Source organism: Mercurialis annua, linkage group LG2, assembly GCF_937616625.2.
Source record: "Mercurialis annua linkage group LG2, ddMerAnnu1.2, whole genome shotgun sequence".
In the NCBI taxonomy this organism is placed as follows: domain Eukaryota; kingdom Viridiplantae; phylum Streptophyta; class Magnoliopsida; order Malpighiales; family Euphorbiaceae; genus Mercurialis; species Mercurialis annua.
In genome coordinates, this window is record NC_065571.1 from 53,614,710 (window position 1) to 53,639,773 (window position 25,064).

The following is a 25,064-nucleotide window of genomic DNA, read 5'->3' on the forward strand; positions in this document are numbered from 1 at the left end:
AACTTCAAAAACGTCAAAATTCAACCTAAACTCGATCCTAATCAAAACAGCCAACAAACCCATATTTTTATGCCAAAACCCGACCTCTTACCTTAATTTGATGGCCGGAGATGATAGAGCTTTCGGTTCTGAAGAAATCGCCGCTTGAATCGCTTGAATCGGACGTCGAACGGAGAAACGGCGGCGAAACGATCGTGGTCGAGGGTTTTCGACGTTCTGGAGCTTTCTCTTCTTCTGATCTCTTCTTTCATATTTCATTTCTTATATAATTTGGCTAAAGTGCCACTTTGATCCTTGTTCTTTTTGCTTACTATCATTTATCCTTTAAACTTTTCCTTTATTCGATTTAGTCCATAACTAAATCGATAAACTCTTAAATTATTACCGTTACGTATTATTTATATCCGATAATTAATACGAAGCTCGATATTAATACTTTCCGTCAAAATCTTCTAATTTCCATTTTCGACACAAAGTGGCTAAATTACCACTTTGGTCCCTGTACTTTATTTTGGATTTTTCTTGACATTTTTCCTTTTAATTCCAATTCTAACTTTAGAATTGAAATATAACCTTAATTTTCTCAAAGTTAATTTCTCAAAATCGACCTACTTGAAACTTATTTACTTTATCTTTTCAGAAATTCTTCTGATATCATCACTCTGGCGAATCAAAACTGGACACGTGGTCCAATTAGCTAATTAAATATTTTGGGGTATTACAATTTTTAACCACAAACTTCCGAAGGAAGTTGTGTTTAATCTATTTTCTTAAGATAAGAAAATAATATCGATAAACTGGTTATCGATAAACATTAAAATGAAATATTGGACGAAAAAGTGCAAGTTAGCTCAGAATGAAATTTTGAGCGTTTTTGGCCAAAATTGCCAAAATAAATTTATTAGAAAATGAAGTTATAAGATATGAGACTAATATTATTTATTTGGTAATAAATAATATAGAAGTAATCGGACCTAAAAGATTTAGCGTTCGACGGACTAAATTGGACGAAAGAAAAGTTATGGATTAAAGAATGAGGAGGTGGCAACTTTAAGGACTTAAGTGAACTTTAGCCAACAACTTATAGGCTAAGTTAAGGAATGAATATCCCATATTCAGCTCATTCTCTCAAAATTAAAAAGAAATAGAAAGAAAGAAAGAAAAAGATGGAGAAGATGAGAGAAAGGGGAAAATGGAGCATTCAACTTCAAATCGAGCTACGGAGCTCGTTTCTCGACCAAATTTGATGATTTTCGGTGGCTATGGATTCGGGATTCAAGCCTTTACTCAAGGTAAGCACCAATTCACGATTTTGATGGCTAATTTTGGACGAATTTTGATGAATTGTGGGCTGTTATTTTCGGCAATTAGGAAATCATGGTGTTTGATGATTTTGGTTGATTATAAGCTTATAATTAAGTGTTTTAATGGTTGAATGATGATTAATTGAGGCTGATATGTTGAAGGTAGGTCATGGCCAAAAATATTTTAACTTGGATGATTAAATTGAATAAAAATGGATGATAAATATATAGGTGAATTATGACAATTTTGGATGAATTCATGTTGATGATTATTGAAGATCATAAGCTTTGATTAGGTGTTATAATGGCTGAATTATGATGGATGTAATTAAGGTGAACTAATGAGTGAAATTTGAAAGGGAATGAGCTAGGGTGTTCGGCATACACACTAAGATTAGTGTTCGAATTGATTGACGAATTGTGACGTGTTTGGAAAATATAAATGGAGAGTCGTAGTGATAAAATGTTGTGCGTTTGTTTCCTAGGCTCGAAAAGGATTCCGGACAGCCATGCCCTGCCCCTACTAGGCAGAGGAATGCATAGGAGCTGAATGGGCAGTCCTCACGCGTCGAGAACGGAAGCATTCATCAATTAGTAAGTTCGATAGGCGACGGGTCGAGGTAAGTTAAAGTATAAAGTTCGACGTGTTCAAATCAAGTTGTTGATTGAAATTTGGAATAGTTAATGATCAAGGAAATTTGTCCCTAGTCTAGTAAAATGAATTATGATATAAATGCTAAGGTATTAGGTTCCGATAAGTTATAAGTTACGAGATAAGTTACGCAAACTAGTAGGACGTTTTGCAGAAAACTATTATGCAAAACAGCCCTGTTGCGAAGGCCGTATCTCGAGCTATATAACTCCAAATTAAGTTCCGTTTGTTGTTACGGAAACTTAAGGATGTTATCTAAACATGTCTAAGTATAAGTTTTTGATGAATCGGAACCTAAGATGTTCATTTTGGACTGAACATTTTATTGTGCAGTCTGCCCTGCACTTGTAATCAGCTTTAAGGAAATAACTTCGGAACTAATTTCCGACACCTTCGGGTGCTAGTCTCGGTCCGAGACCTAAACAAATATTTTAGGAGACATTCTAATATTTAAGAATGTTAAGTTTGTTTAGAGGTCGAACTGTTTTAAATGAGCGGTTTCGATAGCCGAAGTTGGCTAGAAATTATATTTTGGATATTTAGCATATAGTTAGAATGTTAATAATTTAGGTTATTATCGAATCTTTGTAGACTCGCCGAGGCGACTACTAACAGGACACGGAACGTGACGAACGATATTGCTTTGTTTGTTCTAGAAGATTTTGGATAGCAAGTGGTGAGTTTACGGTTTACTTTTGCGTGTTGTTAATAAAAGTTATTTATTTTGTTTATTATTATTATTAATGCATCGCATAAAATGTTATTATTCATAATGATTATTATTTTTATTAAATGTTTACTCTTTATGAAATAAAACTAGTATAGTGATCCGAGGAAACGAGCTACCTATTGGGCGTCAATAGGCTGTGTGATCACCAGTGTCCGGTTCAGTCATAGAATTAGTATATATAGATGCTTGTATTTTAAAATGTTTAATATGATCTCGTTAAATGATGACTATGTTTGGGAGTAAAGAGGATTATGTTTTTGGTAGATACGTGAGTAACTCGGTTGAACTATCTCGGGACCCGTATCTAGTGAGTAACTCGGTTGAACTATCTCGGGACCCGTATCTAGTGAGTAACTCGGTTGAACTATCTCGGGACTCACACCTTGGGATTAAGCAGTGACATGATGTAACTCGGTTGAACTATCTCGGGACTATGTCACGTGGTAACGAGTAACTCGGTTGAACTATCTCGGGACTGTACCACTTGGATTGAAATGATTTGATATAATATTGATGGATACAATATGAGTAGGATACGGATAGGAAATAGTAAGAGTTTAAGATTAAGGTTAATCGGATCTAATACTTGATATACACTATGTTCATATATATATGTTATGTTTTAAATGCGATGTTATTTTACATAACACCATTAGTATACGTAAACTCACTCAGTATTTCCCAAAATACTGACCCCCTCACAGTGTTCCATTTCAGGGTCATAGTAAAGGATGTGACGAACTTCTATCCTTGTTCCATAAGTTTGGAGTTTGTACGGAATCAATAGTGCTGCAGTAGTTGAGTTCTAGTAAGTTGTAACGGTGTGTCAAACGGTTTTGATCGTAAAACGTATACTCTGGTATTTGTAAAAGGTTTTGAAACTGCGCTTTTAAACCGTTTGTTAAAGGTGGAACGGGCTGTGCTGGATGTAAGACATCGCAATATAAGACCCAGGTTCCTATGTAATGTTTTCAGGTTTTGAATTGGACGTTTGTATACGTCAAGAATGGAAAGGCTTTTATGAAAATGATTTTGTATATGATTATGATTTTTGTTTTATCAATTTATTCGCGAAAAATTTATACTCGTTTTAGGCTTGCTACGGGTTTTGGAAACGAAATTTCCCATTCCCTAGCGCCGGTCTCGGCTCTCGATTTTGGGTCGTGACACTTATGAAAATAACAAAATTATTTATAAATTATATTTAATTGTACGGGAAACGGGGATCCCCATGAGGATGGGGACGGGGATGATTTTATACCCATTAATTAAATGGGGACGGGGATGGGGATTCTCCATAGAAGCAGGGACGGGGATGGGGATGGCTTCCCCGTCCCCACCCCGCTTCATTGTCATCTCTATTTCAAACTCTCAAATTTGTTGATATTGGTAAGAATTTACCTGTTACGAATTTTATTGATATTGGTATTAATGAAAAAAATGAGCCAAGAGGGAAAGATCTATTGGCGCGAGTTAAAGGTAAATTCAAAGCAGAGAAGGAAAGTTTTAATAGGCTGAAATTAAAAGCTAAAAAAATGGGGTGAAAAAGCCCAGCTCAAGAAATAATCAGTCTAAAAAAGCCCAGTTCCAATTTAGTGGTAAAACGATACCGTTTACAGATATCTATATTGTGAAGGTCTTTGAACAAAATGAAATTGGTAAATTAAAAAAAAATGCAATTGTATAAGAAGAATATGGTTGTATTCAAAAAACATTATCTCATTATGAAGACTATGTTTGTAGAGAGTCGGATATGTTATTTTCAGCGGTGGTTCCTTTTAATCAGAACGTTCAGGGTATGGATTCCCTTAAAACGTTCAAAAAGTCTAGATTTAATTATTAGATCTGGTTATTTTAGCTTATATAATCGGATGACCCTTGTTGGTTAGCAGCCCTAGCCGATGACTGTATTTTTACAGCTCTCATCATCTTTTCTAGAATAGTTGACTTAATGTGTTGAGAAACCGTTCATGTAATTTTTATTATTATTAATGGAAATTTTAGCTTTTGAAAAAAAAAATTTATATATAATATCAATTGAGCATCGCATGCTATCTTTTTAAAATAAATTTGTTCTCTATAAAAATTTAACCAAACATTTGGTTTTTTTCTAGTGAAAAAATTGCGATTTTCATTTTGAATCGAAAAATTAATTTATTTAATGACTTATATATTCTATAATGTTTTTGAATAAAACTACTATGTTCATGGAGTTGTATTTTTTTGTGTGCTTTGTGCAATTTTTTAAGTTAATTTAAATAGATCTTTAATCGTATAATTTTTCACTGTTCAAATTTTAGTACATATTTTAAAGATTTTTTGAATTTTGATTGAAACATACTAAAACGAAACAAGATAAATTTCACTACATGTGTAAATAATACTCGAGATATATTCACGGTTTATTTTGCGCGGTTAATTTTTTTTGGTTTAAATCTTGATATAATTCATAAGAAAATAAATAATTAAAACAGATAAATGCAAAAAAGATTGCCAACAAGGCAACAAACAACAGGAAAAGGACAAATAACGTAAGCCATGAGCTTCGAGATTGATTTGGAGAGATGACTTAAACTTGTTGCTTATGAAAAATTTAAGATAGTTGATTATAGGCTTAATTATTTAAAAAACCCTCACCTTTAACTTTTTTTTCGTTTATACCCTGACCTAGGAAAATTGTCACATATACTCATGACCTTATCTTTATGTTTCACCTCTACCCTCGAGGTATTAAATTTACCTCTTTTCATTTGAAAAAAAGTTTAAAATAGTCCTTCATTTTTAGTATATATTCTAATTACACGTCAATGTTATTAATTATACAAAAATTGAATTTTTTTTTTGAAAATAATAATATTAGCGGTTTTTAATTTTAGGACTTATTTGAGCGTTTTTATAGATGAAGTATTTGTTTGCAATTTTTTTTATTAAAAAAAGGTATAAAATAACCCTTATATTTAGTTATTTTCAATAAATCATCTTTTTTTTGAAATCTAGGGTAGAGGTGAAACATAAAGACAAGATCATGAGTATTTGTGACAATTTTCCTAGGTCATGGTATAAACGAAAACAAAATTAAAGGTGAGGGTTTTTTAAGTAATTAAGCCGTTGATTATATAAGTTACGGCCACGTGTAGGCCATATTATAGACAAATATTTGTTTAGAGATAGTATGATTGGAGCGTGGCTATAATCATTGAAATCATATCCTTTACAACAAAACACTCACCACTTTTACTTTTCAATTACCTCCATACTTTTCTCTTTTAGAAAGACCAATTTCAAATTTTTATGTCTTACTTTCTAGTATTAACATTGCTTGCTAGCTACTTTTATTGTACAAATTACTCCGGCTAATAAGCAAAATTTGAAATGTAGTATGATTTTTTTATTAAACTATATCACAATAGATATGGAAGTTAAATAAAAATATGTACAACATTTTTCGTAAATTGTTTAATCGATTTGAAAATTTATTTATTTAATTATCTAAATAAATTAATACAATCAAACTCTTTTTAATTTTCATAAAAGACAATAAAATAAACTTATATCAAGAAAAATAATAGAAACTTTCATTAAGAAAAATAAAATAAACTTTTCATTATTTAATAAAAATATTAATAGAAAATGACAATTTTATAGATTGACTTAAGAAATAAATTTATACCAAGATCAAAGAGAGCAAAATGAACTGTTATTTATTGACTATTTTTTTTTTGAATAATACATACTATCAATTGAGCCAATTAAATCAAGGCATTATTTAGTTGAGGATAATTCAATTAAAAAAATATTTTTTAGAAAGTAACATTCAATTTTTATTTGGTGTATTTTTTATATTTACATTTCTAAAAAGTCGAAGGTTTAACTCTCCTTTAGCTAGAAAAAAAGCTTTTTAAAGAAAATACATGTAAGTTTTATTTTTTCGGTTAAATGGATATGAAATATAATAGTTTTTTTATATTTAAGTTTTAGTTTTTTTTTTTGATGAATAGAATTTTATATAACAGCCACAAGAAGTGGCAAAGCCGAAACTTATAGCTTTCGCACAAGAAGTGGCACACTCAAAGTGGCACACTAAAGGCTTAGGCTATAGGAAACGAACTAAAAAAAATCACCAGTTCGAATACAAAATACAGAAAGGATTTCTGTAGAAATCTAAACCCGAGTAACAAAAATTCCTATTACTACACTTAAAAAGAAAAGCTGCTCTAATAAAGCAATAAAAAATCAATGCCTCCTTAGAAGAGATTTCGTTCCGAAAGACTCTGCAATTTCTACATTTCCATATCTCCCAAACCACTAAGGACCATAGAATCTGCCAAAGTTTCCAGTAAGGACCCCTCGGGACAATATAGTGCCACTGAAGCATAAATCCTTCAAAAGAGTTCGGAAACACCCAAGCTATATCCAATTTCTGAATCACACCACACCAAATACTCCTTGCAAAAACACAATGAATAAACAAGTGTTCCTGCGACTCCACCATATTACAAAGAGAGCACATCGAGTTATCAATGGTGACTATAAAACGTCGTGCTAAAAATTCTAATGTGGGAACTCGATTGTGTAAAGCAACCCAAATAAAAAATTTAACACGAGGTGGAGCCTGAGAATTCCAAACCTGAGCAAAGGATGATGGGTTCACTTCACAATTAACAACTGAACCATCACTACCCATATTAGCATTAATATTATTAGTTTCCATGTCCACTGCCCAATCCCTTAACCCACGCCCAACATTTAAATTATGATGAGAAGTGGGAAATGGCATCAACTCATTAATAAAGTCAGCAGCACGCAAGGACAAAGGAGGCTCACCACGATGAAAAATCTCACTGCCTTCGACTGCTACTGTACGAGCATAGGGCTGCTCATGCAAAGGAGAATTTGCTTTTGACACCAACTTACAAAATGAAGCTGCCGAATAAATACCTGAAGGACTATTCCATGAAATTTCATCCAATCTGTCATCTATAAAATGAAGCTCATTAAATAAAATCTGAAAATTACTAAGAAGCAGTAACTCTGACCCTCTCAAACGTCTTCTCCACCTCCATCCGTCTCGCCTAATATCAGCAATACGAGCATGTTTTTGATTAGAAAGATTGAAAAGTTTAGCGAATAAATCCATAGCCATACCATTTCCCAACCAATTATCATGCCAAAACATCACACAGCCACCATCCCCAACCTTATACTGAACATTATTAATGAAAAGTCTCCACATAAAATCATCACCACAACACTTCTTTTTTATTCCTTTCCAAATACTTGACATTTTTGTAGAATCTCCGAAACGTAATGAATCCCAATCAGAGATATTGGAGCAACTCGAAACAACATTAAACCATAGTGAACTCCTGTTATTAAAACGCAACTTCCACACCCATTTGAATAACAAACTCTGATTTCTAACTCTAAGATTAGAAATACCCAAACCACCCGTATCAAAATCTTGGCAAATAACCTTCCAAGAAACTTTACAAAGGGTTCTAGATGAAGAATCACCTTTCCAGAGAAAGCGTTTCATGTAAGATTCCAGCTTTCTCTGAACCCCACAAGGCATACTGAATACAGACATAAAGTAAACTGGCACACTAAACAGGACAGATTTTATAAGGACTAACCTTCCTGCAGGAGAAAGCAGAGACCCCTTCCATAATGCCAACTTAGCTTTGAATCTGTCCACAACGTGATCCCAAAACCCAGAAGCCAGCTGCCGTCGCACCAACGGCAGACCAAGATACTTAATAGGGAGAGATTCAACCTTACAACCCACCATATGAGCAGCTGCAGCTACATCCTCAGTATTAATATTAATTCCCATAATGGAGCTTTTATGGAAATTAATCTTCAAACCAGACACAACTTCAAAACATCGAAGAATCCGAGTCAAATTCTTTAGATGCTCTAAATCATAAGGAACAAAAATAAGAGTGTCATCAGCAAATTGCAAGAGAGAAATTGGATCATAATCATCTGCAAAAGAATAGCCTCGAGTAAAACCCAAATGGCGAGATTTATCAAGAATGTATTTAAGTCCTTCAACTGCTAATACAAACAAATAAGGGGAAATAGGATCTCCCTGCCGAACTCCCCGTTGTAGCTTAATTGGATCCACAGGACTACCATTAACCAAAATTGCCGTGGTAGCGGAAGAAAGACAGTACGACATCCAATCAAGCCATAGCTGCGGAAGACCCATACAACGCATAACCGACAACAAATACTCCCAATCAATAGTGTCAAAAGCCTTTTGAAAATCAATCTTTAGAACAAGCAGTTTATGCTTTCGCCTATTTGCTAAATGAATTAATTCATTAGCAATCATAGAACAATCAAGAATACTTCTACCCTTCAGGAAAGCATGCTGACTATCCGACACAATCATGGGTAGAAGAGGAGCTAAACGCAATGACAAAGCTTTAGATAAAAGCTTGTATAACCCATTCACCAAGCTTATAGGACGGAAGTCCTTGATATTAAAAGACCCAATTACCTTAGGAATTAGCACCATGAAGGAAGAATTAATTCCTTTTGATAAATAGCCAGATCTATGAAAGGTCGAAAACATATCAAGAATAGCTACTTTCATAGTAGTCCAAGCTCTACGGTAGAAAAAGAAGTTAAACCCATCCGGCCCTGGAGCTTTCTTTTCATTGCAAGAAGAAATAGCTAAGAAGACTTCCTTTTCATCAAACTGCTGAACCAAGGAATCAGCCTGCACCCTTGTTAAGATTTTAAAACCCAACCCAGATAAATCATATTGGACCCTCTCTTTCTGACTATATAGAGAACTAAAAAATTCTCTAATATGAAGTCTCATATCAACTGGCTCCGAATAGATATCATCTCCTACCTGTATAGCAGAAATATGATTGTTCCTGTGATGCTGAGAGGCAATACTGTGAAAGAACTTAGAATTTCTATCACCAGATAAATTCCACTTCAGGCGAGACTTTTGAATCCATAAAGACTCCACTCTTTTTTCAGCCACCCACAAATCATTCTTAAGAGCTATTAAACAATTATTCTCCTCTTCTGAGAGCTGTCTGGATTCAGCCACCAACTCCTTATCTAAAATAGCACAGTTAAGCTCTTTAATGATTTTATTTTGATCGCCAAAGACATTATTATTCCAACCTTTAATAAGAGACCGCAACTTCCTTAATCTCTGGGTGAGATTATGAGAAGAAGAACAGATAGAACTCCATGAATCTGAGATAAAAATACTGAAGTCAGTGTGCTCCCACCAAGCATCTACTGAACGAAAAGGACGTGGCCCCCAGTCAAAACTATTAGCAGATCGAAAACAGATTGGAACATGATCAGATTTGCCCTGAGGAAGGGCAGAGAGAGATAGATTCTATTCTTTCAAAAAGCATTTTTCCCTTCCAGTTATAAAAAACTATAACTTTTTGTAAAGTGCAGCTGATTAATAAATCAAGTATAATAGTTATTGATTTCTTGCAAATTAAATTTATGAATATTTAACTTCGTAAAAATAATATTTTTGAAAAATTGTATAGTTTTGTCCAAACTAAGGCTTAATATTTCTAATTCATTTTCATGTTTTATGTTCTAAAAATAAAATTTAAAAAGAGAGCCCTAAAGCGTGATAAATTACGGTCCTTGAAAATCAGGGCAATAAAAAAAAAGATATAACCTGAAAGGTAGCGTTTATCTTATTAATGTCCCACATCCATTTCTTCCCTGTAAAAGTGCAGCTATTGAGAGGTCAATTGCTTCCTCCTTTTTCTATATTTTTTTTATCGTGAGTAATTAAATATTTTTTACGAGGAAATTTCCGATGAAACCCGACTATTCTTGAGAAGTAGAGCCATAGAGGCCGACTTTGGCATTCCGATGTTTGAATCTATTTAATACGAGCTTTTTAAAATTTGTCAATAAATATTTTCAATAAAATTCATATTGTGGGTAATTCAAATCACCAGTATATTGTTTGTTCTGAATTTATCGTCCACACTTATAGCCAATTGAGCCAATTCTTAGTGAATAATCAAATGTTTATGCATAGGTATTATTTTATCCAAGTAATAAGTGATTTATTTTCCGGGAAAGTGTTGTCAAACTTATCCTAATATGATGCTCATTTCAGTTTACATACTTAATAATATAAATAAACCGGCCATATGGAAATTACACAGCTTTGATATACCTATATATAAATTTATATAAAGTCAAGTTGCGTATTACTAACAACAAATATATTATATTGTGTGTAATGCAGTTTACTATTATATATATGTAAGATTAGATATTTTACATGAAAGTTTATGCAAATAATAAAATTGATTAATTTTAAGACGTAATCTCTATTGTTTATAACAGGTTCTTTGTCAATTCAAAAATAAATGTGTTTTCTATGATTTTTTTTTTAAATAATATTTCTTACTTCATATATTAATAAAACAATAACCTGATGATAAAAAAATAGTAAATTTTCATACCATTTTTTAACAATTGCAATTTCTCATAAATGATCAATATTATTATAAAAAGAATATTAAGTTTGTTATATTTGTTTATAAAATATATCATAAAATTTATGGAACGTAAACTAATTTATAAACAGTTTTATTTTTATTAAATCAATATAATGTTTTTTTAAATTTATTAAAGAAAGTAAAGTTATTTTAGAAAAAAAATAAACTTATAAAATACGGCTATGGTATTATCTTAAAGTTAAATAATTATAAGTGAAATCGCCACATTAAATCCGATCCAATGACTAATATTTAGAAATTATCTTTATTTGATGTATAACTATAGAAAAAATTTGAATATAGAAATGCATGTTTATCTACTTATTATTATATTTTTTTATTATTATTATATTTTGGTTGTTGATTGCAGGTTAAGGTAGGGTAAACTTGAGTGAAAGGAATGGGTTAAGAGATGATCGCCACTGACCACGACGTCTCCTCTAAGTCTCCCTCCAGCTTCCGGTGGACAGCCTGTTAATAATTATTATTTCTCTCACCATTTGCAAAATTTCAATATTCAAAAAAATTAAAATAGAATTATCTTCATAATAAAAATAAAAGAAAAGGATCATTCATGCCCCTAGGGTTTGGGGTCTGGATCAAGTAAGCCCTCAACGTTCGTAAAGGTTCATCTAGGCCCCCAACGTTTGTAAAAATGGACAATCAGGTCATTCGGTTTAACGCCGTTTCATTGCTCCTAAACTCCGTTAATATAATCCTACGTGGCAAAGATAAAAGGATCATTTATGCACCTAAGGTTTGGTTCCAGGATCAAATGAGCCCTCAACGTTTGAAAAAGGTTCGCTTATTCCCCCGACGTTTGAAAAGGTTCACTTATGCCCCCAACGTTTGAAAAATGAATAGTTAGGCCCCCAGTTTAACACTGTCACAGTGCTTTACAGACTCCGTTAGTGTGATCCTACGTGGCTAATTTTTACCGTCAAATTTTTATCTACGATGACAGTCTTTCTCTCAGCAACAATAATCCGTCGTTACAAAGTCATTTTATTACAAGACCGAGCTAACCCGACAGACTATCCTTCTCCAACAATCGAATAAAGAATTCTATTCGTTAATCGGTATTTTGTTTGATGAAACTTGCAATGTCAGAGACGGAAAAAAAGAAATGTTTGGTGAGGTAGAAGGAGGCAGTGCATGAGATGGAACGCCAAATGAAAAATAATACAATTTTTATCTTTTTAGTTAACTTTTTATATAATTGTTGGGTTTCTAATTTTTGGAGAAATGTAATTGTCGAATCGAAACACATGAAGAAGATGAATAAACTGATTATTATTTTTATAATTTACGTTTCATTATTAATTGTGTTTAATCGTCTTCAATGATAGCGGAGAATTATTACCGATTAAATGTTCGACGCCGGTTGCTTATGGTTCGATTAATGGAAAACACTAAAAATTAGCCATGTAGGATCACACTAGTAGAGTTTGGAAAGCAATGATACAACGTTAAACTAGGGGCCTAACTGTTCATTTTTTCAAACGTTGAGGGCAAAGATGAACCCTTTCAAACATTAGGGGCATAAGTGAACCTTTTTCAAACGTTGAGGGCTCATCTGATCACGAAGCAAAACTTTAGGGGCATAAATGATCCTTTTATCTCTGCCACGTAGGATCACACTAACGGAGTCTTAGGAGCAATGAAACGGCGTTAAACTAAGAGGCCTGATTGTCAATTTTTACAAACGTTGGGGGCATGGATGAACCTTTCCGGACGTTGAGGGCTTACGTGATCCAGACCCTAAACCTTAGGGGCATGAATGACCCTTTTCCCTAAAAATAACAATGAGATCATATTTAGAGTTCGATCAATTTAAAAATATTATTTGTTTAATTAAATATACCAATGCTTCAATTTTAATTGAAAGTTATATAAATTTACGCATGCCAAATAAGATGTAATTATAATTTCACATAATATCTTACTCTTTTGGGTGAATTATTTATTTTAAGGGTTTATTAATGTGAAGTTGATAGCTTTTAGTGTCTTATTAGTTTAGAAATGAAATATCGTAATCACAGCTATTAAATTCCTTAATATGGCTTAATTAGTTTTTTTGTTGTCAAACATCAATTTTTTATAGCAATCAATACATAAATAATCATGATTAATGTTCTTGATTAAGAATGATAAACTAAAAAGAACATGTTTTATAGAAAAAACTATATAATATTGCTGAAAATTCCAAGTGACTATATATAATAATCTTTGTTCGTAAATATATACATCAATTATTGGGAAATTGTGGGCTCATAACCTTGTAATATATAGCTTATCAATATGAAAATGAAAGCCGGCCAAGAAAGGAGCATACTTAAATATATATTGTTTATTTTCTTCACACTATCTCCTGTCCTACATCTAAAAATACTTTGTTGTAAACTTTCAATTGAATGTTTTTAAATTGGCATTCTCATTCTCAAATAACGTAATTATATGCTCCATTTAAAATTCAAGAAATTTCGTACCAAATGCGATTATATAAAGTATTCATTGAATTCAACTAATGTTTCAAATAAATTTGGCATAGAATAGACATGTTCAATGGGAGGAGTATCAAAGTACCCACAATAGAACGGATTTAAAAATTTAATTTTCTTATTGATTTATTCAAACTCGTATTATTTCTATTTTTTATAAATAAATTTAAATTATTAGTTTTATTTATTTTTTGATACAAATCTGAAAATAGAATAATCCAAATTCATCTTATAGATAAAGCTTAAGTAATAAAAATTAAATTAAAATTGAGTTTATATCATATTGACATTCTCATTCTCTATCATCAAGACTAACTCCAAATCGTAATTTCTCTTTAGCCAAAAGTTTAAATATATTAAGATAATCATCAAAATATATCGTCAATCAATTGTTTCATAAAAGTGAAAATACAAAGAAAAACTAACAATCAATCAACTGTAATTAAAACAAAATAAAAAAATGGAATCCGAGAATGAAATTTTGACGGTATTAATAAATCAGAGAATTCAAATGTTAAAAATTCATGGACACCGTTTACAACCAATACTTCATCTTTAATACGTTCTATGTCAAAAAACTTCAATGATTGGACAACAACTTTATACTTTCAAGAAATCACGCTAAATAGCTTTGAGCAAAAAAAAAATCGGCGCAAACAACGCTAAATAAAATCATAAAAACACATTAAAAAAACCAATTAGTCTCCACAAAACGGGACAATTTATTAAAATAAAATAAGAAATTAAATATGCGGGTGATAGAACGATGAATTTTTGGCTGAAGACCGGACTCACCACTTCACTACCCTCACAATCAAAACTTTGATTTTAAAGAGAAATTAGAGGATTATGTTTAGAGAGATATGAAGATAAGATGAATTAAAAATAATTAAATTAAAGAATTCAAATAATAAAGACTGTAAAAGTAATAATTACAAGTCTCTAACTGATAATTTAAATCTTCTGAATTAACGTAAATTTTATTTTATTTTTTCTCTAAACAACTCTGTATAAATATAATACCTGAAAACTATTTAATTATTATTATTTCAAATTTCAATAACAATTTTATTTTTTTAAAAAAGTTAATAAAATATATTTTGGAGAAGTGATTTTCAAATCTCAATGTAAATCCATCTATAATAGCACAAGATCCTTCACAACGACCTCGTTTAATAGGTATAGATATTAGATTAGTGAAATCAAAACGGTGCGTTTGGGGGTCCAATGTCCAAAATCAACAAAGAAAAACCTTAACGAACAATCTTAAACCCTAATTCACCTTCTGCATTCATCACCAGCTTCATTTTCTCTCCGCAATCGAATCAGAGCTTGAAAATGGTGTGGTTTCAGTGTGAAGATTGCGGAGAGAGTTTGAAGAAACCTAAATTACTTAATCACTTCAGAATTTGCTCCGCCTACAAGGTATATTCTCTCTTCTTCCATAAGTTTTGTTTTTTTCAATTTTTAATCTCAATTACTGATTGGTTAATCTGATGTTCTAATGCTCAGCTATCGTGCATTGATTGCGGGGAAATGTTCGGGCAAGATAGTGTTCAGAGACACACTCAGTGCATCACTGAGGCGGTTTGTTTATTTTCTTTCTTATTTTAGTTTTAGTTTTTGGAGAATTTAAGGCTTGAAATTTTGTTGGCGATTTGCTTTGTGTTTAGGAAAAATATGGTCCGAAGGGACAAGGCGGTGTTTCAAATGGTAAAACAACAGCAACACCTAAATCTAACAAGAAACAGCATCCTGATGTTGATATTACTGTCGGCTTATCTGATCGTCCACCTTGGTATTGCAGGTGAGTTATCAATTATTTTGTTTATCTAATCACGTTTATATTTATATTTCTTTGAATTCAGATGTAATTTGGCTGATTTGATTCCTGCTGATTTTAATTACGGAGTTTGATGAATACAGAAGTTGATGTGGTAAATCTTTTTTAGTGTAAAGCTAGACATTCTACTTTTAAATCAAGTACAAGAGAGTTCACGCTCTGTAAAAGTAACAAGCTTGAGTTTTATTGCTTCATTTTTTAACTCGGAAAAGTGTTTGTCATTTGGCTATAACTTTATGTAGTTGCTATGCGCTCGATAAATTGCAAATGTAGTCGGTCTGATTGCAGCTTCTAATATTTCATGCGATTTAATATCTGTGTACTTTTACTATGAGTAGAATTACATGGGTTTATCCATGCGGAATGAATATTGTGTTTTTTTGGTTCAGTATATCAAACTCTATAAATATGTATATAATGGCAAGTTTACAGTGATGGAAGTTTTAAATCTAAAAACCATAGAGCAGTCTGGAGTTAATATTTCAAATGTACCATGTGTTATACAGTCTATGCAATACGAAGGCTACTAGTAAGCAGGCATTGCTTATCCATGCTGATGGAAAGAAGCATCGAGCAAAGGCCCGAGCTATTCATGCTGCTAAGCAGCAACAAGATCAACCAACCATAGATTCTACGGCAACTGAAACCACTTTGAACGGTGAATCACATGGTAATGGACATGTGAAGGAACAAACAGTACAAGATACACCTGCAACACATGATAATTCAGGAACAGACAATTCAAAGTTGCAATCAGAGAAGAAGAGAAAACTTGATGATTCTGAAAGTAATGGTAAAAACACTTCTGGTGATGCTTTAGAGGAGACAAATCAAGGTATGATTCAGGAAGAAAATGCTAAAGCAGATGGTAAAGGTAGTCAGCTGAAGAAAGCTAAACACAATGGGCTTGAGGATTCTAAGGTCGTAGATTCCGGAGTCAAGAACATAAAGTTAAAAAAGTTGATCAAATCAACTTTGAAAACGGTAAAATTGATTTTCTATTTTAAACTACAGTAAACCATCATCATATTCATCAAATATAGTTGTGGTTCGGTTCATGTTTTTGGTTATGGAGGCAAATCTAATGTATAAATGGAAGTGGCTTGAATGGTATAAAGGAAGCATTTTATAACATTTAATTGGCTTATAATTTACAAATTCCATTCTTGTCTTTCTCCTGATATTTATTTTTGCATCGGAAAACAGAATCCAGATGGGGTTTTAAAGATGAAAAAACTGAAGAAAATTGCTGTCAAGTCTCTCCGGGAGTCTGGTAAAACAGAGGATGAAACCCAACTTAATGATATGATTGAGCAAAAGGTAGCCTCCAACAACTATATTTAATTTTTAAATGTCAATTTAAATTTTATTTTCCGCAATATTTATTCTTAGCTGATTAGAACTATATGCTGATGTCTAATACATATGGTAATTTTCCTGCTTAATTGTGGATAGATCAATACAAGTTCGAGATTCAGAGTTGATAACAAGTATGTGCATCTGGTGGCTAAAGATTGAATTTTGGAGTTTTGATTGTAAAGACGAGATCAACTGCAGCATACAGCATCCTCTAATTTACCATTGTTTAGATCAATTGAGCTGTTCGCGGCTTCGCCTCTGCACCCACAATTTTGAGATCATTTGAAATGTTGTGTTAATTTATAGTTCTATTGTTTGTATTGCTTGAATTGCAGTATCTGCAGAGAACTTCCATGATTCTCGGCCTGTATTCTCTCTCTTTTTTTTTTTTTTTTTTTTTTTTTTTAACTTTGTCCTCCCCAAGGTAGATGCTATTTTGTTACTTAAAAGCATCATTTTGCAAGGGACGGTTGTTACCTATATTCTGGCAGTTAAATGAAGCAGTGCCATTTTGTGGATGTCGTAGATATGCGCGGCAATTAAAAGCATCATTTCTTTAGGCAGATACATATGTCATTCTATTGAATTTTATCAATAACTGAATTCAGGTTTTAAATAATCATAGCCAAAAAAATCCACCAAGGATAACTATAGGTGAGTGCATCAATTGGTTTGATTCCGTTTAGTTTTATTTAGTTGACAAGGTTTTATTACTATTAAAGAAAATTTCTTGTATTTTATTGCTGTCTCCTCGTACTGAACATAATTAGGTAAATTATCCATTACCTATATTTTAAAAACAAAAATCAATTTGGAACTACAAATATGATCTAATCAACAATAAATACAACTACAAATATTGTCTAATCAAAATTTTTCAAAGATAATTCATGTCCATTAAATTTTTTTTATCTAATGTAGTTTTCAAAATAAAAATATAAATTAATGCATCAAATATAAAATTTACTATTTTTAAAATATTAAGAAGTAAATTTACTATAAATTACATGTTAGAAAATAATCAATATATTTAAAAATTTAAAAGTATAGAATATATGAGAAAATAATTCATATATTTATTTTTAAATAATTATACATGTATATATTTATACATTTAAATGTACATAGATGTTCAGTTTTTATATTCTTCAAACCAAATTAAAAATAAAAACCAAACATGTACAAGAACATCAACTAAACCAAATCTTATTTTCTCAACAAGTGATCAATTATTATAAATTTACTTCATTCCTTCATGGTATTTGGTTTTTCGCATAAAGCATAAATTCTCTGGTCTTAAAGTTACAAGAACAGAGTAGGGCAAGGTTTCCTGCGCAATTATTTGGTACTGGCTGAACTTGTACAATTGAATTAATTGAGAGTTTTTGTATGGGAAAGTAACCTATTTGATCTGTAAACTCATTAACATTATTCGCATATTAACAAAGCCTCAAGCACCATTGCTATTAATAAACACTTACATAAATATCGACTATGATATATTTCTTCGTAAAGGCACCACAAAATACAGCTACTGCCAACGAAGTTCAGTTTTTTTGTATGTTTCTGGAGTGTGACTATGTCCAACTGTGCAGTGACATATTCTCTATCCTCTTCTGCTAGATATCGGCGCGGTTTCTTCCGAACTGTTTAGCGTCTCATTTTAAGATGCAAGTATTAAGAGCAGACTAGCAAGTGCCGGACTAGAAGAGAGTACAGTAAGCTATAATGATCACCAACACAACAGAGAATGTCATCGCCTGCATTATGAATTGCATTAAAGTTTTAGGAGTTAGACTCGGTAGACATTATATTTGTTTAAGATAGGGGGTACGGGTACTGATAACACAACAACTAGATATATGGAGCACCGGAAAATAATAACAAGAGCCTTACACTTGATCCAGAAAAATACTTTACGTATGAGCTATGTAGCACGGAGACGGGTGGGGGGAAGTAGAACAATTTTACACACACGGCGAAACAACGTTATTTTAAGATTTTCTATGTTAAAAATGAATTTTCGTGTCCGAAACGTTTCTAAAACGAGAAATGTTGATCGCCTGAAGTGCCCCATGCTACTTAGCTTATGAAAGAGAGAGAGAGAGGAAGAACTTACAGCAATGGCGGCTGCAGCAAGGCCCGCTCGTTCCCTAGGATCCTTGCGGTAGTAGTTTCCAAAGTAAAGAAATGTGGCGTAGTACCACAGCAATGGGAATGCAAATCCTAACAGAAAACTGCAAAAGAAGATACTAGGGTGAGAATATGCGAAATTGTGTGCAAAACAAATTAGTTTGTTGAATACTCACGAAAACCATCCTACTCCACAGCCAAAGCATGGAAGGGGTTTGTCATAAATCCCAACTGGGAAGTCCTCGGGATCTTTAAGAAGTGTATATTTGCCCTTTTCACGGTCTACGGCATCTGTGGCTTGCCCTGCCATTATCATAGTATCTCTCAGAAGATTGAAAAAAAAAGTGATTACTCAATACATCCTACAAAATGAATTTGACAAATGGAGGTAAAAGTCCATGGCAGGTAAATTATGTCGTACAAGTAAAAAATCACGATCTAGTGATATTTAAATGAAGCATAATAATAGCAGTTAGCAACCAAACACATTTATTAACACCAATGAAAAGAGTCTGAAGGAAAAGAAATGGGAATAAGTGAAAATTCAGGACACTAATTCGATTATTACTGTAGTTTCTAATAAATTGCAATTCAAAAGATATAAACGACATTTTGATATTAGAAAACCACTTATTTAGCTGGCTAACATCTCAATAGGTAACTACCTTTACTCACTGAATAGTACCGTGCAGATGGCCTCAGAAGATCAATATGCTTGTCAGATACCAGCTCAAGGCCGCTTCGAAAGCACTCTTTATCTTCAGCAGCAACATCTGCAGTGCCAAATGAAACTGATGGTGAGATCACTTAGTAGATTTTTTGACAAGTTGAACAGTTTAGGTTCTGCTCCTCTGTGACCTAATTCTCCCAGAAGATAATACAAAGACAAAGAAGTATTTACTGCTAGTCCCAAGCCTAGATATCACAGATAATTCTTAGTTCGTGAATATATCATATGATCGTATCCTTTAACTAAAGTCAATGGCAATGTCATCCTAAGCAACATAAATTTCCTATGCACCACGGTTCCAACTAGCTTACACAAACTAATATCGAAAACAAAATTATAAGGCGAGAAAGGAATAGTACTTTGATCCATATGTTCCTAATCCGTGTATCCGCAGATTGTACTCCCCAAATCCTTATTTACCCCTGAAAACAAAGAACAAAATGCAAATATTAATTTCCAGCAAAAATATAAATTTCATCCAGATAAACCTAATTGAGCACAACTCATCATGAATTCCCATATCAAAATTCTCTTCTACTACTGTTCCTTGAGAAAAATTGAATCCTTTTCACAACATGTATGAAACAAGACAAACATTTAAAATGCTTAAGCCAACATATATGAGAATTTCAAAAACAGAAACTGGAACAATAAATCTTTAGCTGCATAACTCATAATCAAACAAGCCAAGATTCTAATAAGTTATATTAGCAGTAAGAAAAAAGTCAACAAAAACATAAACACCCACAAATTTCCATCAATTACAAACCCGAAAAAATAAAAATAGCAAAAATTTAAGAACAATCACAGCCCAATATACCAAAACTGATTACTAACATGTACCATAAAAGAAACAAAATTTATACATAAAAACAATGAATCAAAGGAAAAAAAAATAAAGGGTCTTGCCTGTGGATAAAAAACAGGGGCTGGGTTGCAAAAAACTGTAGTTTTGATCAAAAAAGATGATTAAAAAGAGGGTTTTTTGGGTTTAGGTCAGGTGGGAGAAGTATAAAAAAGAGAAGAGTTTTAGATGAGAAGCAAAGAGCTGTTGGTTTGTTTTGTTTGTTGTTTGATCAATGATCACTAAACTAAACGCTGAGCAAAATTGACTCCTTTTGTTTTCTTTTCCTTTTTTTCTAATTTAATACTAATGGAAAGAAAACGACTTTTAATGACAATAAATAACTCTTTCTATTAAGGCTTAATGCTTTAAAAAAATTCCAAACATTCATCTTTTTTTTCAATCCTACCTTAACGTTAAAAATTTATCAATTTTACCATATTTTATATTTTTCTATTTCAATTGTATTCTAAAGTATAAAATTGACCTTTTTTTATTTGATAAAATTTTTTAAAAAAATCTTCAAAAATGATCAATTAATGTAAAAATAGTCAATTTAGAGAAGTTTTTTGAACTTATCAAATAGAAAAAGAGATACTGTTAAAATGAAAAAAATATGAAATAAAATAAAATTGACTGATTTATAATGTCAGGATAGGATTGAAAAGGAGATGAAAGGTCGGGTTTTTTTTAAGGCGTTAGACTTTTTATTAAATTATTTATTTTTAAAAATAAATTATCAAAATATCATACTTTTAGAAAATAAGTACACTGATATTCACTTTTTATAACTAATTACATTATTTTTTTTTATTTTTCAAATTACTTTTTCAATTTTAAAAATATTTTTTTGGTGTTTTTTTAATTTTTCGTTAATGTTTTTATGATGTATTTATAGCAGTGGCGAATCTAGACCGTGATTTGAGGTAGGATACATGTTATAGTTCTTAGAATATGAGTTTTTGCTGGAAGCCTTTTGCTAAGTTGCGTATGTTTTCATGTGGCCAGGGTTTTGTTTATTTACCTATCTTAATGGTAATTTCATTTTAATCAAAATTGGGATAGGGCCCAGGCTGGCCCTACCCTTGCTCTGTCTGTATTTATTGTAAATAAAAATTAGTTAGAAAATATTTTTATAAATATTTCATGAAACTGAATATCAAATGCAATTAACAATTCATAATAAAATTTTGTAAATATGTTTTGAAAATAAGGTAATTTGAAGAAAATCCTATAAAAATGCCTTTTTAAAGAAAAAGTAATGGAAAATCTAAACAAAATGTAGTAGGAGAAATAATGGTAGGTGAGAAAATAATGAAGAATGAGTTGCCAATGATTATATTTTAGAGGAAATTAAACGTAACACTTGATTAGTGAAAATAATCTCAAAATTACTTGATTAACTTTTTTTTTTGCAACAGACATTTTTCTTTTTGATTTCAACACGTGTTCACATCTTTTAATATCATCCAACACGCGATTCTCTTATCTTTTCTTCCATCTTGTTTTTCCTCTTTCTTTTTTTCCTATTTCTTTCTTCTCTTCAATTTTCTCATTTTTTTCTTTAATATTATCAGGTAAATCATCAGTTGGAAAAAAATGTGTATGTCTAGTTTCGGCATGGACAAACTCAACACTGGCGGAGTTGCAGAGTATATGAACATGACCGTTCGCGTCAGCCTGGAGACGGCGGACGAGAGGAGGGAAGAACGATAGGGTAGTAGAGAGAGATCGTTTAAAAGATTTATCTTACCTTTTGTTTGGTAGCTTGTGATTTTGGATCTGTTAGAAATATTTGGTAGCTTGTGATTTTGTGTTTATGAAGATCCAAAATCACAAGCTACCAAACAAAAGGTAAAGAATTTTCTTTACCTTTTGTTTGATAGCTTGTGATTTTGGATCTGTTAAAAATATTTGGTAGCTTGTGATTTTGTGTTTATGAAGATCCAAAATCACAAGCTATCAAACAAAAGGTAAGATAAATCATTCTTGTTCTTCTTCGATTCTTTAATTTATCAGATCTATAAATTGATGGAAACGAAGCTTAAATCAAATTTGAGATTTGCTGTAATCTAATTGATTTCAGCAAAGATCGTTCAGGCGGCAACGGCACGGAAGAGCAGATCGGAGAAGATGGTTCAAGCGACAACAACTTGGAGGAGCAGATCGGAGAAGATGGTTCAAGCGACAACAACTTGGAGGAGCAGATCGGAGAAGAAGGTTCAGGTGGCACCAACTCGGAGGAGCATACCAAAAGCACAAAAGTGTATTAGATATAATTATTGTGATATTACTGATGTTGTTTTTCACGCTGCTGTTGCTGCTATTTTTTTATGTTGATGTTGCTGCTATTTTCTGTTTGTTCTTATTACTGCTGTTGTTTTATAGAACTACTGCTGTTTTTTTAGTATACTTTTTGTATATTTGTTGTATACGTTTAGTATACCCTTATATAAGTTTAGTATATTTTTTTATATGTTAACACAATTTTAAAATTAAAATAATAAAGTGTATCCAAATTAAATAATTTTAATATTATATTGCTAATATTATTCGCATGTTCCTTAGTTTGTTATATGTAATGATTATTTATTTTTAATTATTACAATGGTTTGGTATATCTTTTGAATGTTTTATGTACAATGTATATTTGTTATATATACTGATTCGTTATACGTGCTGATTTTTTAAAATAATTACAATATTTGAACTAATCAAATTATGTATACTTTATGTATATTATACTGTCTTTTTTTAATACTTCACAAATGCCAACACCTGCTATTATCAGTATTTGACATTACTTTTTACATATTTTAAAATAATAAATACACGAAGAATATATTAGATATATATTATTTTAAAATAAAAAAAGTAGTTTATAAATTATACATAAAATATACATGAAGAATACACAAGGTATTTATTATTTTAAAATAAAAAAAATGTATGTACAAAATATACATAAAATATACACGAATAATACACAAGGTGTATTTATTATCTTAAAATTACAAAATACACACAAAATATACACGAAGAATACACAAGGTGTATTTATTATTTTAAAATAAAAAAGTATGTACAAAATATACATAAAGTGTACACGAAGAATACACAAGGTGTATTTATTATTTTCTAATTACAAAATACACACATTATACACGAAGAATACACAAGGTATATTTATTATTTTAAAATAAAAAAGTATGTACAAAATATACATAAAGTTTACACGAAAAATACACAAGATATATTTATTATTATTTTTTTAAAAAAGCATGTATAAAATATACACAAATAATACACGAGGTGTATTTATTATTTTAAAATAAAAAAGTATGTACGAAATATACATAAATGATGGAGTCTGCCTTCTGAACCGGCGAGCGAACCTGCAAAACAGGGTAGAAGCTAACCGGACGGTGGTTGTCCGATTAACTCTCCGATGCTAAAGTCAGTTTAGAGCTTTGAGCAGCGTTTTGAGTATATGAATGTAATTGTGATTCTAGGCATACCTCGTGCTCCTTTTATAGTAGTCGAATATACCTAGTAGAGTTGTATTAGGTAGGTGAATCCTACTTTGTAGGGATTCGGCCGTATCTTAAGGATTCTCCTGATTTGTCGAGATCTACCTTAATCTGATAAGAGTCCTATTTAGGAACGTCTTCCTAAATAGTCTTATCTTCCTAAAGTAGAGCTTATCCTTCCATATGTAGTGTTTGTGTCCAAATAGGACAAGGTTTCCATATTTAGTCGTTTATCCGAATCCCGGACCTGACGCGCTCTTGGCGGATCATGTGGGATTCGGTCTTTATTAGTGTATTACCGAATCTTAGAGATTCGGTATCTCCTTCATATCTTTCCGTCTTCAGGGGGAGTCCGGTGTCGCCTGAGAGTGGATCTCCTGCAACTCGGCTCCATTATACTTACAGTAGGATTCGGTATCCATCATTAGCCCCCCCGCAAGTGAGCTGAAGTAGTTTGGCATTTATGCCTTAGTGGATTTTAGCTCTTTTGGAGCTGAGTTCTTTTATGCGGGCGAGTCGCTTTGTATTCCGGGCGAGTCGTTTCATATGTTTGTGGGTGACGTTTCTTCTTTAGTAAGATTCTGTATTGCCACGTGTTGTCCATCAGTAGAGGGTTATGACTGGATGAACGACAAGTGTCTTCGTGCGCCATTAGTATTATGGGATCTCGTCTTTTCAGTTTCTTTGGTTCAGGCTATATAATAGTTCATTTTCTTTCATTTTCTTTCTTTTCCAACCTTTGCTTTCTCTGCAACTGCTAACCTTCAATTTCTTCAAGCTTTTCGTGGGTTTCCTTCTTCTGCTGTCAAGATTCCTCGTTTTCAAGTTGCTCCTTACCTTTCTTTTGATCCTGCGTATTTGCTTGCGAGGTATTTTACCTTTTCTTTAATTTTAATTTCCTGGTAGTTCTTCATTTTTGATTTTG

At 32.0% G+C, this 25,064-nt stretch overlaps 2 protein-coding genes across 2 annotated transcripts; one reads left to right on the top strand and one right to left on the bottom strand.

The window, feature by feature from the left end:
• Positions 1–14,944: 14,944 nt before the first annotated feature.
• LOC126670767 (UBP1-associated proteins 1C) lies at positions 14,945–17,420 on the top strand. Its single transcript, XM_050364587.2, has 6 exons — positions 14,945–15,125; positions 15,213–15,287; positions 15,374–15,507; positions 16,050–16,527; positions 16,750–16,863; positions 16,999–17,420. The coding sequence occupies exons 1-6, from the start codon at positions 15,039–15,041 to the stop codon at positions 17,059–17,061; spliced, it is 951 nt and encodes a 316-aa protein (XP_050220544.1). The 5' UTR covers positions 14,945–15,038; the 3' UTR covers positions 17,062–17,420.
• Positions 17,421–18,131: 711 nt separating this feature from the next.
• Positions 18,132–20,878, bottom strand: LOC126666780 (uncharacterized). Its single transcript, XM_050359644.2, has 6 exons — positions 20,675–20,878; positions 20,125–20,187; positions 19,701–19,808; positions 19,212–19,338; positions 19,022–19,139; positions 18,132–18,662 (listed from the first exon to the last, which is right to left on the bottom strand). The coding sequence occupies exons 2-6, from the start codon at positions 20,132–20,134 to the stop codon at positions 18,606–18,608; spliced, it is 420 nt and encodes a 139-aa protein (XP_050215601.1). The 5' UTR covers positions 20,135–20,187; positions 20,675–20,878; the 3' UTR covers positions 18,132–18,605.
• Positions 20,879–25,064: the final 4,186 nt, after the last annotated feature.

Coding starts and splice junctions, on each gene's coding strand:
- LOC126670767 (XM_050364587.2), top strand. CDS start 15,039: ATGGTGTGGTTTCAGTGTGAAGATTGCGGAGAGAGTTTGAAGAAACCT. Junction 15,288..15,373: donor CTCAGTGCATCACTGAGGCG/GTTTGTTTATTT, acceptor CTTTGTGTTTAG/GAAAAATATGGTCCGAAGGG. Junction 16,528..16,749: donor TCAAATCAACTTTGAAAACG/GTAAAATTGATT, acceptor ATCGGAAAACAG/AATCCAGATGGGGTTTTAAA.
- LOC126666780 (XM_050359644.2), bottom strand. Junction 19,140..19,211: donor TGTGGAGTAGGATGGTTTTC/GTGAGTATTCAA, acceptor CTTCTTTTGCAG/TTTTCTGTTAGGATTTGCAT. Junction 18,663..19,021: donor TTGCTGCAGCCGCCATTGCT/GTAAGTTCTTCC, acceptor TTCATAATGCAG/GCGATGACATTCTCTGTTGT.